The sequence below is a fragment of the Arachis stenosperma genome, chromosome 4 (assembly GCF_014773155.1).
Source record: "Arachis stenosperma cultivar V10309 chromosome 4, arast.V10309.gnm1.PFL2, whole genome shotgun sequence".
NCBI lineage: Eukaryota > Viridiplantae > Streptophyta > Magnoliopsida > Fabales > Fabaceae > Arachis > Arachis stenosperma.
In genome coordinates, this window is record NC_080380.1 from 16,841,954 (window position 1) to 16,858,069 (window position 16,116).

Consider the following 16,116-nt stretch of genomic DNA (forward strand, 5'->3'; position numbering starts at 1 on the left):
TATTATTATTATTACTATTATTGATATTATTATTATCATTAAAATTATTAAAAGTATTTTTAATTGATAATTGATAAGTAATTTAATAGTGCATTAAATATTGATTTGATATAATTATAATGAAGATATGTTGCTAAATTAGTATAATTATATATTATTCATTTAGTATTAATTATAATATAATTACAATAAAATAATTCAGAATAGAAAAAAAAATTTATTCGTTTTGGAGGAAAAACGGAGGCATGAGAGATCGACACGTCACTTTTAGTAGCTAGGAGAAAATCCAATTTTAGTATATTAAGTAGATTATTCTCTTATTAAAAATTCAAATATTATAACATAAAAATCTACAACTTTCTTTATTTAAAAATTGGAGAATAAATTGGGATTTTGGATAATTTTTCTTACTCCTTATATAAATGTAAAATATGAAATTAAAGAATATAATATAATTAGAGTTTAATTTTAAGGACAATTTACGTTTTTAAATTGTTTGAACTCCAATTTTACGTAAATACATTGTTTCAAAAACGGATACGTAAATACATTGTTTCACTATTTTATATAAACCGCTACTGGCAGTAGCGGTTTATAATTGCACAGAAACCGCTAGTACCAGCCGCGGATTATGTGTATTTTTTGTTGTTCATAAACCGCTGCTGCTAGCAGCGGTTTATGTTGGTTGGTATGCGTGCGTAAACCGCTGGTGCCCATAGCGGTTTACGTTTATTGTGTGTCATTGGGGTCCCTATATAAACCATGGAGGGGCCAAATGTGGAGAGGTAGAGTGTTATTCACAAATGGATGGGGAGGATAGTTTTGTGGCTCTGGTCCATTGCTCTGGAAAAATTCAAAAGAGCAAACGCCATGGTGTGAAATTCACAGATAGAGAATCGGTTAGTATTTTTATCCGATCTTCGAGTACATTGGCAGAGATTAAGCTCAGCATACTACAAAAGCTCGGTACCCGTGAGACGAAGCTGGTTAAAAAGTTGTTTTACAAGATTCCCATTACCGTTGTGTCAACCGGTGTGAGATATGAGACCTTTATGATAGGGTCGGATGAAGACCTGCAGGTCTTGTTTCACTGCAGGCATAGTTTTCCAGAGGTGAGGATACCTGAGATGTTTGCGAAGTTGGAAGATCGTGTGGATAGCTCTGGGGCATTGACACCGGGTCCTCAGTCGACCACAGTGGGTGGTGCCTCGACATCACTGCCTGTGGTAGCAGCGGTAGTTCCACCTCCCGAGCCCGAACGTGCTGGGGTTGAGTTTGAGGTCGGACCGGATCAAGTTGAGAATGCGCTGTGTGATGATAATTCCGATGAGGAGCCGGTCGATATTGGTGGGGACAGTGAAGATGATATACCGAGAGGTGTACGTACAGCCCATGGAGGTTCCGGTTCTGGAACACAAGAGTACCCTCCCCACCTGTCGTCTTTGAACTTGGAGGCCATCGGCCAACACCAGAATGTAGAGGCAACATTCGATGGGCAGGGTATGCATGATGGGACAGGTTTGACTGAATTTCAGATTAGCCAATCGTTCCAGAGTAAGGAGGAAGCTGTGCTGAGCGTAAAAGATTACAGCATTCGGCGTGGAGTTGAGTACATGGTTATGGAGTCAGACAATCTAAAATACCAAGGGAGATGCAAGGAGTTCGGTAACGGGTGCACATGGTTGATTCGGATAGTCATGCAGAAAAGGAAGAGCACATGGGAAGTAAGGAGGTACAATGGAGCACACACGTGTATGGCCACATCGATTTCGAGCGACCACAAGCAGCTTGATTATTATGTGATTTGTGGAACGTGTGCGTCTCAGGACGCCACCTCTCAACGAACGCACTAACCAATGGCTCATCCAACCAGAACCATTGGCTGTTTAGCCTGGCCAAATGGTACAATCCAGCCCTCTCTAAATACGGGATGATCCTATCATGCATGGGCATATTCTGTTGCCGTCTCACACTGTATATACACCTAGTGGGCTGCAAAAAACCGCACAATAAATGCAAGATACAATTAAATTCTCCAATCCATAAGGAAATTCGCTATCTAATAATAACACATATCTTAAACCGTCAACAAATTTTTGACCGGTAAACAAATTAATCTCTAAATCCTATAACTAAGTAGTCAAAAAACCAGCGACGTTCAATTTATAAAATACTTACTACAATAACACAAATGACACCACACTAAACTGATTACATAACACCCACAATTATAAAAGTATTACAAATCTTTAACAATAGAATTCAAAAAAAAATTCTGTATATTCTACCGTTCATACCATTTTTAAAACTAAAAGGGACTAATCTATAAAATCCGTATATACTTGCGTTCATATCATTTTTCTAGCTAAAAAAATCCTAAGCCTAAAAAAATAGCTAAATAATTAACTAACCTCGTCACCAATGGAACCGGCAACATGCGCAACACCGTTCAGTCGGTACATGCTCCTTCTGTCTGCCATGATATCCCGCCGGAAGTCGCAGCTCAAATACCTCAGGCTCGTTCTCAACTTGCTCTGATCTCTCTCTAGAATTTCCTCTCTCTAACCAACCTTACAACCCCTCAAAATGAATAATCCGCGGCTGGCTCAACGGTTTATATAGCTATCCATGCTCCACGTAAACCGCTATAGGCACCAGCGGTTTACGCACACAAACCAATGCACATAAACCGCTGCTGGCAGCAGCGGTTTATGACCAATGCTTCTCAAACGTAAACCGCGGCAGCTCATCGCGGTTTCCATGCTGAAATAAATAAACATAATCCGCGGCTGGTACTAGCGGTTTCTGTGCAATTGTAAACCGCTACTGCCAGTAGCGATTTATATAAAATAATGAAACAATGTATTTACGTATCCGTTTTTGAAACAATGTATTTGCGTAAAATTGGAGTTCAAACAATTTAAAAACGTAAATTGCCCTAATTTTAATGTAGCGAAAATGTAAAATGTTTTATACAGTCTAATCAAGATGGTCCAAATCTAACAAGTTCTTTTTCTTCGTCTTTTTTTCCGTATTTTTTTTACGCCTCCATCTCCTTCTTTTTATTGGTGCAATTTGAGTTTTATTTTTGTTTTTTTTTTCTTATCATCTTCCTTATTTGGTATTGCCTTCTTTGTTTGATTTTTTTTGTTTTATTCCTCTTAAAAGAATAAAACAAGAAGAATTATGAAAAAATAAAAAAAAGGAAAAGATGTAGAAAAAAGATTTTGAATTATGCAGAATTTATCAAAACAAAAAAAATCGAAATTTTTTAACAATAAAAAGTAAAAAATTTCTAAGTTTTAACAACAAAACTTTACTACAAAAATACAAAAAGTATATTTTTTAATGGTGTATTTTTCCCTTCTTTTTATTCTTTTTTTTTTTCCTTTTTTACCAACTATATGTACATAAACAATCAACTATTTTTATAAAGTACATCTTAAAATTACTTTGTTACAACCAAGTATTCTTATAATGTACACATAGCACTTTTTATATTACTTTGGTAAAATTTTCAATAACAAATGAAAAAAAGCTTATACAAATATTTTTACTTAAATAAAAATAAATAAACTAAAATAACTCCACGTTTTCTTCTTAAATTACCTTAAAATTTTGAGTCTTGTAAATAGATGGAAATAGAAACACAGTTTTGCTCTGATATCAGTTCACTCAACATGAGCTACATAGCCAAGTTCCACAATGGCTTGACATTATAAAAAACTACATGAGTACAAAAGCTATAATTGAAATGATTTTTTGGTTAGAAATCACTCTAAACACCTCTCAAACTTTATCTTCAATCCAATATGGAACTTGAATTGAGCAGCCTCAGTCTCTCCATCGGTGACCGCAATTCGGGTTGCAGCAAACGAAAAAAAGACACATTTCTTCTTCACCTCTGGCTGTTCCCTGCAAACATTACAAATTCAAAACTATACATAATCAAAAACTAATCAAAATTTATTTGAAACAGCAGCAAAGAAATGAGCAATATTTCTTCAATGCTATGATCTTAAAATAGATAGTTCAAACACTTCAGATTCAAAGGTTTACATCAAACGTTTCTTCACCCACATAATATAAATGAAGAAAATCCTAAATTATTTCTTAATCTAAGAATTCCAAAAAACACAGAACAATTGATCAAGTACTGCATTTTAGCAAATACTATGATCCCATATACACAAAAACATAAAATTACCAAAATTGTCCGGATTTCAAAACATAATCAGTACATTATAGAATCAAGTTTAAGCTAGAAACATTCCTGTTTAAGCAAAAGCATTCACAAGCTTTCCGTAGATAAACTTTGTTTTTCATTCACTCTGAGTAGGTGGTAGAAGTTGAAATCCAATACTAACTAGTCAAGATTTTAATTTATCCACAAAATAAGTCATGACTTTCAACGAGTCAAAATGACTCTACTTCCTATCAATCCATGAACACACAAAACAGACCAAAATTCCTAAATTGCAAAATCAGAATCCAACTTATGAGATAGAAAATCATTGGAAATTTGGAATTGCCCTTACATTGGAGTGGAACACCCTCTTCTCTCTTTTCCTCAAACATTTAATATCAAATAAAATAACAAGAAAAGCAATTCTTCAATGCCATTGAGTTGGAATTTACCTGAAAGAACACAGCTTCTCCATGGTTGCATTGACTGCAGCGAGCCGCCTTGGTGCGTGGAAGAGTTGGGTCTGCAGCTAGATTCTCAGTAGCCTGAGTATTCTCTGCTGTAGAATGATGTATCTTTGTTCTATACACAATGTTGCTATCAGCAATCTCCTGAAAAATAAAAAAAATTAAAAATAAAAGGGGTAAGCATATAAGTTACAAACTCCAGGACTGAAAAATTGGTCACTCAACATTCCAAATCAAAGACAACAAAGCCAAAATCTTTCTATTAATGATTCTGTAAAAAATAAAACAAAAAAAAGTAAAAGTTCCTTTATAAATAATTTAGTTAAAAATGTGAACTTTCTGGGAACTAAAAACTAGGTTGATTGGAATCAATGGATTTAGCACGGAAAAAGGGGTTCACCTCGTGATCGCAATTGTGGCAAGCGTACATGAGAATCTTTAACTCCTTGTCTTCCTTAGGGTACAGAATGTTATTGCTGAAAACGGAACCGAAACCCACCCCTTTTCTAATTAACTGTTAATAAGAACAAGCATATGAACACATGAATGAGTGAAACATGGGAAAAGGGGGCACAAACCATTTGGTGCAAAACTTCAAGCCACCCATCTTGCCATTGAATCGAGAAGAAGAAGAAGACATGGTGATGATGCTGATTGCTGAGCCTCACTCTCTGCTCTTTTTCGCGGGCTCTTGTTAAATTTATGTGCTGCCCTTTGCTCTATTTATGGAAGAGATGGAGAAATAAAATTAGAATAAATTATCATTTCTACCATGAAACCTGACAAATATGCTTATATAAGAATAAAATGACTATTATAATTATGGAAGATAATTTTTGTGTGCTAAAAATATTTTAATAGACTAATTATGTAATCAATGTGTGTTGGCATAGAAAAATCATCTTCCGTAATTATAATTATTATTTTATTTTTATATGAGTACATTTGTCATTGTCTATATTTTTTATGAGTACAAATAGTAATTTATTCAATAAAATTATTTTTTGTTGGAAAATTAAGGTGTGTTTGGATTGTTTTTTTATTTAATTAGAAAACATAATATTTGTTTAAATAGAAAAATATAAAAAAATATTTTATAATAAGAATTTATTAAAATCTTTTTATATTAATAGCTATTATAAAGTAAAATAATTTTTTATTTTCAAAAATATTATAAAAGTGATTTTTTAAATTAATCATATGCACTTGAAAAATATTAGTTCATTTCAACATTTATAATTTTGGTTAATTATATTAACTTTTCGTAATGTTTGACATAATATATAACAATAACATTCTTTTAATTATATCACTCTAGGGTTTAAATAAGAAATAGTGTTATTATTCTTTGCTTAATACAAATGTGTAACCGAATAGAGAGGAAAAAAAAAAAAGAGCACGTGCGGCCCACTTAAATATTCTTCGTCTCTCTTCTCCTCTCCCTCGACTTTCTTCTTTTGTCTTTTTTTTAGTTAATAGTTAAATTCGTTATTGAAACATCATTTATTTTTTAAATTATTCTTTAAAATTTTTTTTATTTATATTATTTCTTAAAAATAAAATATAAGTCAAATTAATAATTCTATTAGTTAGATAATAACGGCATAATGACATGTCACGTTAAGTACCATATTGCATGATGACGTGGTAGGTTAATACCACGTGTCACAAGATGATTAATTAATGTGTCAGGTCAATGACACCTAACATGTCACGTGTCACTTGACATGTAAAAAGTTATTTATAATCAAAATACTCCCTAAAAGTTTAAACGTAAATCATTTTCATCCTTAAAATTTTAAAAATTAATCAAATTAATCTTTATATAATTTTTTTATTTTTCTTCATAATATTAAATATGAAGAATTTTTTTATAGTACTAATTTTAATATTATTTTTTAGACCTTAATAAATAAAATTTTTTTTACATAAAATAATAAAAATAATTAAATTATTATAAAGTTATTTTGTCATTTGTATTTTAAATTTTATATTTTTAAATTGTAATTTTTTATAGTGATATTATTTATTTAAACAAGTTTATCAAATTATTATTGATTATATATTTAAAAATTTAATATTTTAAGTTTATAGTTTTTTAAAATAACTACTATATTTATTTAGTGAAATATAAAAGATTAAAATATTTAAAATATACTATATATATTTGGTAAAATTTAAAATATTGAAATTTTAGTATTTTAATATTTTAAAATAACTACTATATTTATTTAGTGAAATATAAAAGATTAGAACATTTAAAATAATTACTATATTTATTTAATAAAATCCAAAATATTAAAACTATATTTTGGATTTTACTAAATAAATATAGTAGTTATTTTAAATGTTTTAATCTTTTATATCTCACTCTATAAATATAGTAATTATTTTAAAAAAATATATTAAAATATTAAGATTCAACAAGTAATCCTACAAATCATTTTTTCTTATTGAGTTCTACTATATATATTAAATAATAATAAAAATTATAATTTTAAAAATTTAAAAGATTTAAATTTAAAATAAATATTATATTATATAGTAAAATCTAAAATATTAAATTTTTAAATATATAATAAATAATAATTTAATAAATTTGTTTAAATAAAAAAATTTTGCTATAAAAAATTACAATTTGAAAATATAAAATTTAAAATACAAATGACAAAATAACTTTATAATAATTTAGTTATTTTTATTATTTTATGTAAAAAAAATTTTATTTATTAAGGTCTAAAAAATAATATTAAAATTAGTACTATCAAAAATACTTCAAATTTAATATTATAAAGAAAAATAAAAGAAATTTATATAAGGACTAATTTTATTAATTTTTAAAATTTTAAGAATGAAAATGACGTCTAAACTTTTAGATACTATTTTGATTATAAATAATTTTTTTACACGTCAAGTGACACGTGGCATGCTAGGTGTCACTAACCTGACACGTCAACCAATCATATTGTGACACGTGGCATTAACCTGCCACATCATCATGCCACGTGGCACTTAATGTGACACGTCATTAGCTGTTATCATCTAATTAACAGAAAGATCAATTTGACTTATATTTTATCTTTTAAGTACTAATATGACTAAAAAAAATCTTTTGAGAACTAATTTGAAGAATGAATAATTTTTAGAGACCAATTTGACTATTAACTATTTTCTTTTCATTTCTTCTCAAAAACAAAATTTAAAATCCTCCCTTTTTTTTTCTCTTTCCAACTACATTTTCTCATCTCTTTCTTATTTTTTTCTTTACAACCAATCACCTAATATCATAAAACTTACCTTCATTATCTTGTTTTCTTTTTTTTTTTTCTCTATTCTATCTCTATTTATTTAAAATCTCATTTTTTCAAAACCCCCTAAATCATAGAATTTCAACTTAATGAATAAAGCAAGCATTCAACTTTTGAGTTCCATTATTATTGAGATTTCAAGAATTGTAAAATTATTAGACATCAATTGATAGCTCGGTAGCGCGTTCAAAGTTGCTTCCGGTTCTTTAGAACCAAATTGTGAGTAAATATTATATCTATAATTATTTTTAAGTGTATTATTATTAGCATTTAAATTGAATCATTATTTTTAGAATTTAAAAATATTTGATTATTTTCAAATTTTGAAATAAATATTAATTTGTGAAAAATTTATAATTTTATAAGATTACACACGAGACGATATTTATATATTTTGTAAAGCATACATGTTTTTTTACTAACTTTATTAAATTTTAATTAAATTTTAGTATGCATTCTTATAAATATTTGATTTATTATGAAATTTAGTAATATATTTTCAGTATTAGAGATTTGTTATAAATGATTTGGTTTGGGAGACTTTGACTAGAAAACCGTAATTAACGGCAGTATGACATTAACTTAGATGCATCTAACTCAGACATCAGCTAGCAAAGGCATTGCTAGCCCAACGTGTAGGCCACACGTTAGATCTGTTATACCGTACGGGCACACTAGAAAAAAAGGGCTACCTTTAGAGGTGAAGCCGCCCTAAGTGTGTAATATTCGATTTGATTTGACTTCTGGAATAAAAATTCCCATTTCAGTTCATCCGCTTAATATATATATCTATTTGTTTGTATAATTAATTAGTATGAATTTTTTATCTCTGAAAAGAAATATAACTTTTAAGGTAAAATTTGTATTGTCTCGGGTGGGTTATAGATATAATGTTTGCTCACTTAGTTGCAAAATTCATCCTAATATATTCCTATATTTTTCAGATACAAGTGTCATTTCAGGTTCTATTCCACCTGTCCCACAGTAGATCTTAATCATTTTGGTAAGCCCTTCTTCTTTTCAAGGGCTATGTGATATGTAATGAAATTTTCATGCAAAAACCTAGAGTTTTTCAATGCTCCATATATCACCGGCAGAGTCCTCGCATGTGTTATGTTATTTTGAATTTCGAACTGTTTACATAGTAATTATGACTTGATTATGTAAAACATATGGATTTAACTATATATTTAATTATCAATTTAATATATATAATGCGACTTTTGACATGTTGGATTGTAGATATGATTGGAATATGTTGTTGTTGTCGTCTTTAAAAATGAATGTTTTTTATTGATATAAGAAGATAATATTCATATTGGTAATATTTTAAAAATAAAAAAGATTTTGTCCGTTTTTCTAAAAATTAGATCATTTGGTTTGCCGAGAGACTTGTCCCTTGAGCGCTGCCCAATCACGACTTGGTTCGAGTCATGACAACCGAACAGCTTGAGACTTCCTCTTCTATTGGAAGAGAGATGATTCAATAGATACTGATTCTAGAGCAAGTTATATCCGTATCCAAGACTACATAAGTCTGGAATTAGGCGTAGCTATATCACAAGCTCATGTTTCTACGATCTCAATCTTCTCTATTGATCTGATCGGCTCGATTGAGACAGAGAGTAAAGGTACGAATCGGCTTGTTGTTGATACCGACAAGACCCAGCCAGATGATGTCTGAGACGATTCTATCTTTATGAGCCGAAAGATAGACGATTATGGCATCTGCATCATAAAATCGTTTGGTTTGTACATCAATAGATTCATCATATTTTCATTGCATCTTGCATCCATAATTATCATCTAAAAATTTTTTTATCCGTAATGATAAGACAATGTAACTTGTAAAATTTTAACCAATAACTGTGTTTAAGCTATTTGTTAAAAATTTAACCAATAAGGAAGTTTTTTTTTATTGAAAATCAAAAAATAATTTAACGTTTTCAAAGTACATTTATTTAAAAAAAACTTTTGTTTATTCTTTTTATTTACATCATTTATGCTCGTTACATATATATTAATATCCTTCTCTAAAAGGATTTTAATCTATACATTTTCAATACTAAATAAGATATGAGATTCACATATATGAAATGAGACTCACACTTTATGCATATCAAACTCATTTTATTGGACTTAAATACTTAATTATTAAGTTGCAACCTAATAACAAAAAAGCAAGCATGGTTTTGAGTTGTCACAAGAAAACATCATCTATGTCGTAATCCTGGCCAGCATGATTAGCCTGAATTTGATGCATACCATTCTTGAAAAGAAAGAGAGCACAAGCCTCCATTTGGGTATCCATCTTCCCTCTAATCTTAGAAACAATTCTCTTAGTATAATCCAAAGTTAGCTTCACAGGTCCTTCAACTTCAACACACAGTCCAATCCTCTTGTTGTTGGTTATCTTCATTCTCACATTGAAAGTCAACTCATCATCAACCACAAAAGCATGCTTAACCTTCACCATTTCCACAAACTCGGCATTCACCTTCTTTCTTGTCATGGAGAAACAGCTGCCGGAGCCGGTGTCACGACAAACATAGCACAAGAGCTCGGCGTCCGACAGCGGCGGCACACAATAACTCTCCTTAAAGGAATCGTAGGAACCCGAAAGCTTTGTGTTTGTGTTGCATAAGACACCGTACCGGTCGTCCCTTATGATACGCATGCTCAAGTTGGCAGAAGCTCCCTTACCGTTTTCCTCGATGAGATTGATCTGCACCACGTTCACCTGGCCGGTACACCCCATCTCCGATATGATACAAGAAAGGTGTCGCTTGCCGAGGGTGTACGTGGTGCACCTTTCCGTGGAGAACACGCCAGTTTTGCTATCTCTGGCTTTTTGCATGGTGTTGCTCACTTCCAATGGAGGGTTGCCAGGTTTGAGTCTGATCACACTCCTATTACTATTATTGTTCCCAAGCATTGTTTTGGTGATGCTGATGAACAAGGTTTATCTGGTTTATTTTTTGTTGGATGAATCCCTGGCTTTTGCATCATTTTCTATTTGCTAATTTATAGGTGAGATTAAAACTGAATAATCCATGTACATCAAAGATTCTCAGCGTTAAAGAAAAGCTTGGCATATGAATTATTGTTTTAAGGGTCACCTCCAAGATGTATAAGAATGTGACACACAATAGGGAATAGAAAAATATCAGGTCAAATGCATTTATTTGAAAGAACATGAAAGGTCCAAAATTGGTACTATATCAGCTTAGGGTTAGAGATATCCTTAAGTTCTGTATGTATGAAAAGGAATACTGCATTAGCAGATCAAATTGCATCTGATTCTTGCTAGTTGATAGGCAAACTGATGCGTTTATTTAGATCATTCTACGGTACATAAAAAATCAACTTCTATAACTTCTCGTAGATATTACATATTAAAGTATAAAATATACATTTAAAATAAATAAAATAATACATATATTTATACGTAAATATATAATAACTAATTTTATAATTATTAAGCATATAGTGCCAAAGATACTAGATACTAAATTTCTTAATAAATTTGCATTGTTAACTAAAACTTTTACCAAGTATTTAACTGCAATTTATTTTTGAGTAAACACACACTCTGGTCCTTTTTCATTTTCACGAAGGACAAAGCGATTCCTATCTAAAAAAAATGGACACTTCGACTCTCAACTTTTTTATTTTGGGACAATACAATCCCTCTATTAAAAAAATTATTTAAATAATAATAAAAATTAATTTTGTAGAGGTTTTATTTGTATTTTGTGGGGGATTTTAAACCTTCACAAAATTATTTTCAATAATATAGCTAATTACTACCACTACTACCACTATCTTCTTCATCCTCATTATTATGGCTCCTACTTCTATTATTTTTATTGATTTATCATTATCATTATCTCCTCTACCGTCATCATCACTAATACCAATATTATCAACATTAAAGTTTTCTTTTTTTATTTCTTATTCGATGTTATTTTTTTCTTTTAAAACTATTTGTACTACAATTACTATTTTTTTGTGACATCATTTTCATTGATAGTTTTTCTTCACTTAACCATCATTGGTGAATGAATTTTTCAAAAACAAACTTATTAATAGTTTGTAGAGATTTAAAATTCTCACAAAATACAAATAAAATTCCCACAAAACCAATTTTTATTATTATTTAAATAATTTATTTAACAGAAGAATCATATTGTCTCAAAATAAAAAAGTTGAGAATCGAAGTGTCCTTTTTTTTTTCAGGGATCGCTTTGTCCTTCGTGAAAATGGACAAGTACTGAGTTGGGTGTTTACTCTTTATTTTTTAGATCAACCATTTACCAAAGTAATACTAAACCCCGCTTAATCCAACTAGATTTGTAAAAATCTCTGCTGAGTTTTAAATGTGCTAGCAAAATAGTTTTATATTCGTAAAACTCAAACAGAGACAAACTGGATATATATCTCTTGCTAAATGCTAAAATGCTTCAAATTTTTCATGCCTGAACTTGTCAAGTTTAGATTTTTCTTTTAACAACTCTAGTAAATAAAAAATAATACGGTGTTATAAAAAGGAGAAGCTAATGCTTACTTAGGCAAAACCACAATGAATTGAAAAACACTTGGCAAGTAAGAAATATAAATTATAACCAAAAATTAAATTTAAGAGAAAAATCATTGCAGTATGTACTAGTAACTCTAAGAATCAAGAAGGGAAAGAAAAGGGTACTAATATTAAAAACGAATGTGAACAAAACATCCCACTCAGAAAATCCCAGTGAGGAGATTTGCAGCAGTGGAGATTGCAGCTCCAGTGATAGCACACTGCACAATGTGTTCATGAGATGAGTCTTCCAATGTTAGTGCGAGTGTAGCCCCAGTGATTGCTCCAGCAACTGCACTATTTTTCTGCATCAAAAAGAGTAAAAATTCAACTTGCACTCTTATCTTCCACAAAACTTAAGGGTATGTTTGTGAGTTTGGTTTTGGAGGGAAAACGAGGAAGGAAGGGGCTTGATGTAAACTTGGCTCATGTTATACTCCAAACTCTTTCCTTCCATCTTTTTTTTCCTCCAAAATGAAACTAAGAGATGTATCGTATTTAGATTGAACATCACAGAGGAGAAAATGTTCTACCAGAGAAGCATCAAGTAGCTGGAACATTAAGATCATATATCATTAAAGTTCTTAGCCTAAATTGGTTTTATCTACATTTATAATCATGATAGCGGTTATGTTATAATTACAAAAATAAATTTGGCTAATCCAACAGCAAAAATTTGGCTAATCCAACAGCAATTGTTGCTGCGATTTTGGACTTTCAAGCTAATAAGAGCTGGTGGTGTTGTTCAAAGCTATGTGATAAAAAAAGAGAAAAAGAAGTATTACCCAGTCATGCGCTCCGCGAGCTTCCTTCAAGCCATATGTAAGACCTGAATATATTCCAGCAGCCAATCCTGCATTTTGCAAGATTCTTTGAGGTTCATATGTTAATGTTGGGACATTTTACCCTTTAAATTTTGTAATACTAATAATTTCCAAGGATAATACTTGTATCGGTTTCCATAAATCCTTATATCTATTTCAACAACTAATTCTCAAATCATATAGTAACATTTTGACATCTTTGTTGGAACTAATAAAATTAAGATATACATTTAATTTGAGAATGGGGAAAAAAGATTCATGGAACTTGACCAAGTATTCTTTTTTTTAAGGTAAGTAGAAACAATAAATAAAACGGGAAAATGCAAGTTATTATAACACATAATAAAAGTTATCACTAATCTAGAAAAGATCACTCAATGATATTACAGAAGTAAATGGTGTCTTGGGTTGAGGGGATATATCATTACCCCATTGCAAGGACTCTTTTCCAGTGTTCTTCACCTGAAGAAGAGAAAAGGCAATACAATCAACAAAAAGAATGTACAATTTTAACTAATAGCTAACTTATCTAAGTTTGGCACTACAAATGTTAAATTGTGGAACAATACTAAAGCCATAATAAAGTAATCTTATATGAAGTTATAAACTCACCAGTGCCTCGAGGGACTTGCAGCTGGTTTCTCCTGAATGCACAAAACAAGTGTTATATTCAGGGGCGGAACTAGATGAAATATTAGAGGGGGGCTAAAAATATTTATACAATAAAATAAGACTAAAATAAAATTTTAAGAGAGGGGGTTAAACTGAAATTTACATATAATGTACATGTAAAAAATTAAAATTGGGGGGCCATCGGCCCCCTTTCTATGTATGTAGCTCCGCCCCTGGTTATATTTAATTATTTATCAAGTTATACAGCTTAAAATCAGTACAATGTTGTAGAGATTGACCAAGTAACAGTATATATATTTAAGTGAAATGTTCTTCACACATCCAAACATTGTATGTGTCCATATCTGCTCCACGCCTCCACTAGTCACCTTTAGATTTTGATGTGGCCATGTTTCAATGTCTGAACTCTTTCGTATCTTTAGATCTTAGTAGGTGTCTCATATACATCAATTTTTAGATGTTAAAATAACACATTTGGCAGTGCAGTCTATATACTACACTTGTAAAATGATATTAAAGAACTAACACAACTTATTCTTTATGTTACCAACAATATTCTCAGTTGTTTTAAAAGAGATTTAACACTAGTTTATAATTGTTAAAGAAGATTAAATATTAGTGGTGATTTGGGAGTGCAGAGCAAACAAACCATTAGGCATAAATAGATAGCTACTATATATTAAAACTTTGAATTGATAGAAATGAGGTGAATTCGAGTGTGTTAGATGCACCTTTTAGACCTGAAAAACACTGCGTCTTCTTCTTCTTTGCACCTGTGATTTCTGGCGGTAAAGCCCCACCATTATTAACAGTCCCACAACCTATATGAAACCAGATCATGGACAGAAAAAATGCATCATGTGGTATAACATACATCATAGATGATAAAATAAAATAATAACTAATTTCCAACATGCCTCAACATTCTTATCTCGTTTTATTAAAAAGAAAAGAAAGACATTAATATTAATATATAATTTGCAATGATCATCCGTACATTGGCAACAAATCAGCAATGATATTTGAACCTATTATTTCATGCATATTGCATAGTATCCAAATTCTTCACCACTAAACCACTCCTAGTGGCTTAATTTACAATAATCATATATGTCACAAAAATTGAGAAAACACAACTTCAAATTAAATCAATCTAAATCAAATCACAACCAACAATAATGTAAATCATGCTACTCAAATTACCTAAGTTGAACTCTTTAATCAGAATAGAAAAAGTAAGCTTTTTTTTTTCTAATTATGGTGTGTTAGTTAGCATGATATATTATTTTCTTCAACTGTAAACTCTTATGGCGCGCATTAATGTACCTTCGATGGCCGTGAAATAAGCCTCACGCGACACAGCTTGCACTGCTCCTACCTGCAACAGAGTGCATATAAGACATCATCATTCATCAACCATAAGATCCGTTATCACAATAAGAAGGAAATCCGCCATATCAGAATAATCGAAACAAGAATCAAGTAAATCAAATTGGAAATGCATGTATGCAAATAAATAGAAATGGGGAAATTGAATACACCGGCGGCTTTGAGAAAGCTCTCAGCGATGCGGTTGAGAAGAGGGTGGCCGAGATCCAACATTCCCTCTTTGTCGAAGTTGCAGAGCTCATCAAGCAGAGACCGCGTCTCCAAGTTACTGCTTGTGCTAATGTTCATCTTTTCTTTCTTTCTTTCTTTCTTTCTTTCTTTCTTCTATTTCTGTTAATGTAACTGCTTCGGGTGAAATGAATAAAAGAACACTACTGTGTTTGAGGGACACGTGTAGGGAGGAGGTAGATGACACGTGGCGTATTGCAGGGAAGAGGTGGCAGGTGGAAATAACAAGGTTGATGGAGTACAACATTTCAAGCCACTAAAAAAGGAGCAATGCCTTCTTCCATTTTCACCTTACGACTCAGTCCTCTCCTCCTTCCCTCCTTATTACACAACCAAGCCCCTGCTTGTATTTTTTTTAATAGACATTAGGGTAGATTATATAACATGTAATACTTAATTATTTAGTTTAAAATATAAAATAACAATAGCTTAATAATCAAAGAACGTGTTTAAAACATATAGCGCATAATAATCATGTTTGGATTCATATGACTTGACCTTA

The 16,116-nt window shown here is 31.0% G+C and overlaps 4 protein-coding genes across 4 annotated transcripts; 1 reads left to right on the forward strand and 3 right to left on the reverse strand.

Annotated features, from left to right (window-relative positions):
- The first annotated feature begins 803 nt into the window (after positions 1-803).
- LOC130974702 (uncharacterized) lies at positions 804-1,853 on the forward strand. Its single transcript, XM_057899561.1, has one exon. The coding sequence runs from the start codon at positions 804-806 to the stop codon at positions 1,851-1,853; it is 1,050 nt and encodes a 349-aa protein (XP_057755544.1).
- Positions 1,854-3,605: 1,752 nt separating this feature from the next.
- LOC130976303 (DNA-directed RNA polymerases II, IV and V subunit 9A-like) lies at positions 3,606-5,402 on the reverse strand. Its single transcript, XM_057901130.1, has 4 exons — positions 5,232-5,402; positions 5,054-5,129; positions 4,639-4,797; positions 3,606-3,915 (listed from the first exon to the last, which is right to left on the reverse strand). The coding sequence occupies exons 1-4, from the start codon at positions 5,291-5,293 to the stop codon at positions 3,835-3,837; spliced, it is 378 nt and encodes a 125-aa protein (XP_057757113.1). The 5' UTR covers positions 5,294-5,402; the 3' UTR covers positions 3,606-3,834.
- Positions 5,403-9,958: 4,556 nt separating this feature from the next.
- LOC130976809 (uncharacterized) lies at positions 9,959-10,950 on the reverse strand. Its single transcript, XM_057901734.1, has one exon. The coding sequence runs from the start codon at positions 10,894-10,896 to the stop codon at positions 10,162-10,164; it is 735 nt and encodes a 244-aa protein (XP_057757717.1). The 5' UTR covers positions 10,897-10,950; the 3' UTR covers positions 9,959-10,161.
- Positions 10,951-12,567: 1,617 nt separating this feature from the next.
- Positions 12,568-15,926, reverse strand: LOC130976595 (outer envelope pore protein 16-2, chloroplastic-like). Its single transcript, XM_057901504.1, has 7 exons — positions 15,537-15,926; positions 15,324-15,375; positions 14,729-14,818; positions 13,977-14,008; positions 13,793-13,826; positions 13,326-13,393; positions 12,568-12,845 (listed from the first exon to the last, which is right to left on the reverse strand). The coding sequence occupies exons 1-7, from the start codon at positions 15,672-15,674 to the stop codon at positions 12,702-12,704; spliced, it is 558 nt and encodes a 185-aa protein (XP_057757487.1). The 5' UTR covers positions 15,675-15,926; the 3' UTR covers positions 12,568-12,701.
- Between the last annotated feature and the right edge of the window lie 190 nt (positions 15,927-16,116).

What these genes read in the sequence shown, in the direction of transcription:
- LOC130974702 (XM_057899561.1), top strand. Translation starts at nt 804, where the DNA reads ATGGATGGGGAGGATAGTTTTGTGGCTCTGGTCCATTGCTCTGGAAAA.
- LOC130976303 (XM_057901130.1), bottom strand. Translation starts at nt 5,293, where the DNA reads ATGTCTTCTTCTTCTTCTCGATTCAATGGCAAGATGGGTGGCTTGAAG. An exon ending in TTGAAGTTTTGCACCAAATG is followed by an intron (nt 5,130 to 5,231) that starts GTTTGTGCCCCC and finishes TTCCGTTTTCAG; the next exon opens with CAATAACATTCTGTACCCTA. An exon ending in GCCACAATTGCGATCACGAG is followed by an intron (nt 4,798 to 5,053) that starts GTGAACCCCTTT and finishes TTTATTTTTCAG; the next exon opens with GAGATTGCTGATAGCAACAT.
- LOC130976809 (XM_057901734.1), bottom strand. Translation starts at nt 10,896, where the DNA reads ATGCTTGGGAACAATAATAGTAATAGGAGTGTGATCAGACTCAAACCT.
- LOC130976595 (XM_057901504.1), bottom strand. Translation starts at nt 15,674, where the DNA reads ATGAACATTAGCACAAGCAGTAACTTGGAGACGCGGTCTCTGCTTGAT. An exon ending in GCTTTCTCAAAGCCGCCGGT is followed by an intron (nt 15,376 to 15,536) that starts GTATTCAATTTC and finishes ACTCTGTTGCAG; the next exon opens with GTAGGAGCAGTGCAAGCTGT. An exon ending in GTGTTTTTCAGGTCTAAAAG is followed by an intron (nt 14,009 to 14,728) that starts GTGCATCTAACA and finishes TTGTGCATTCAG; the next exon opens with GAGAAACCAGCTGCAAGTCC.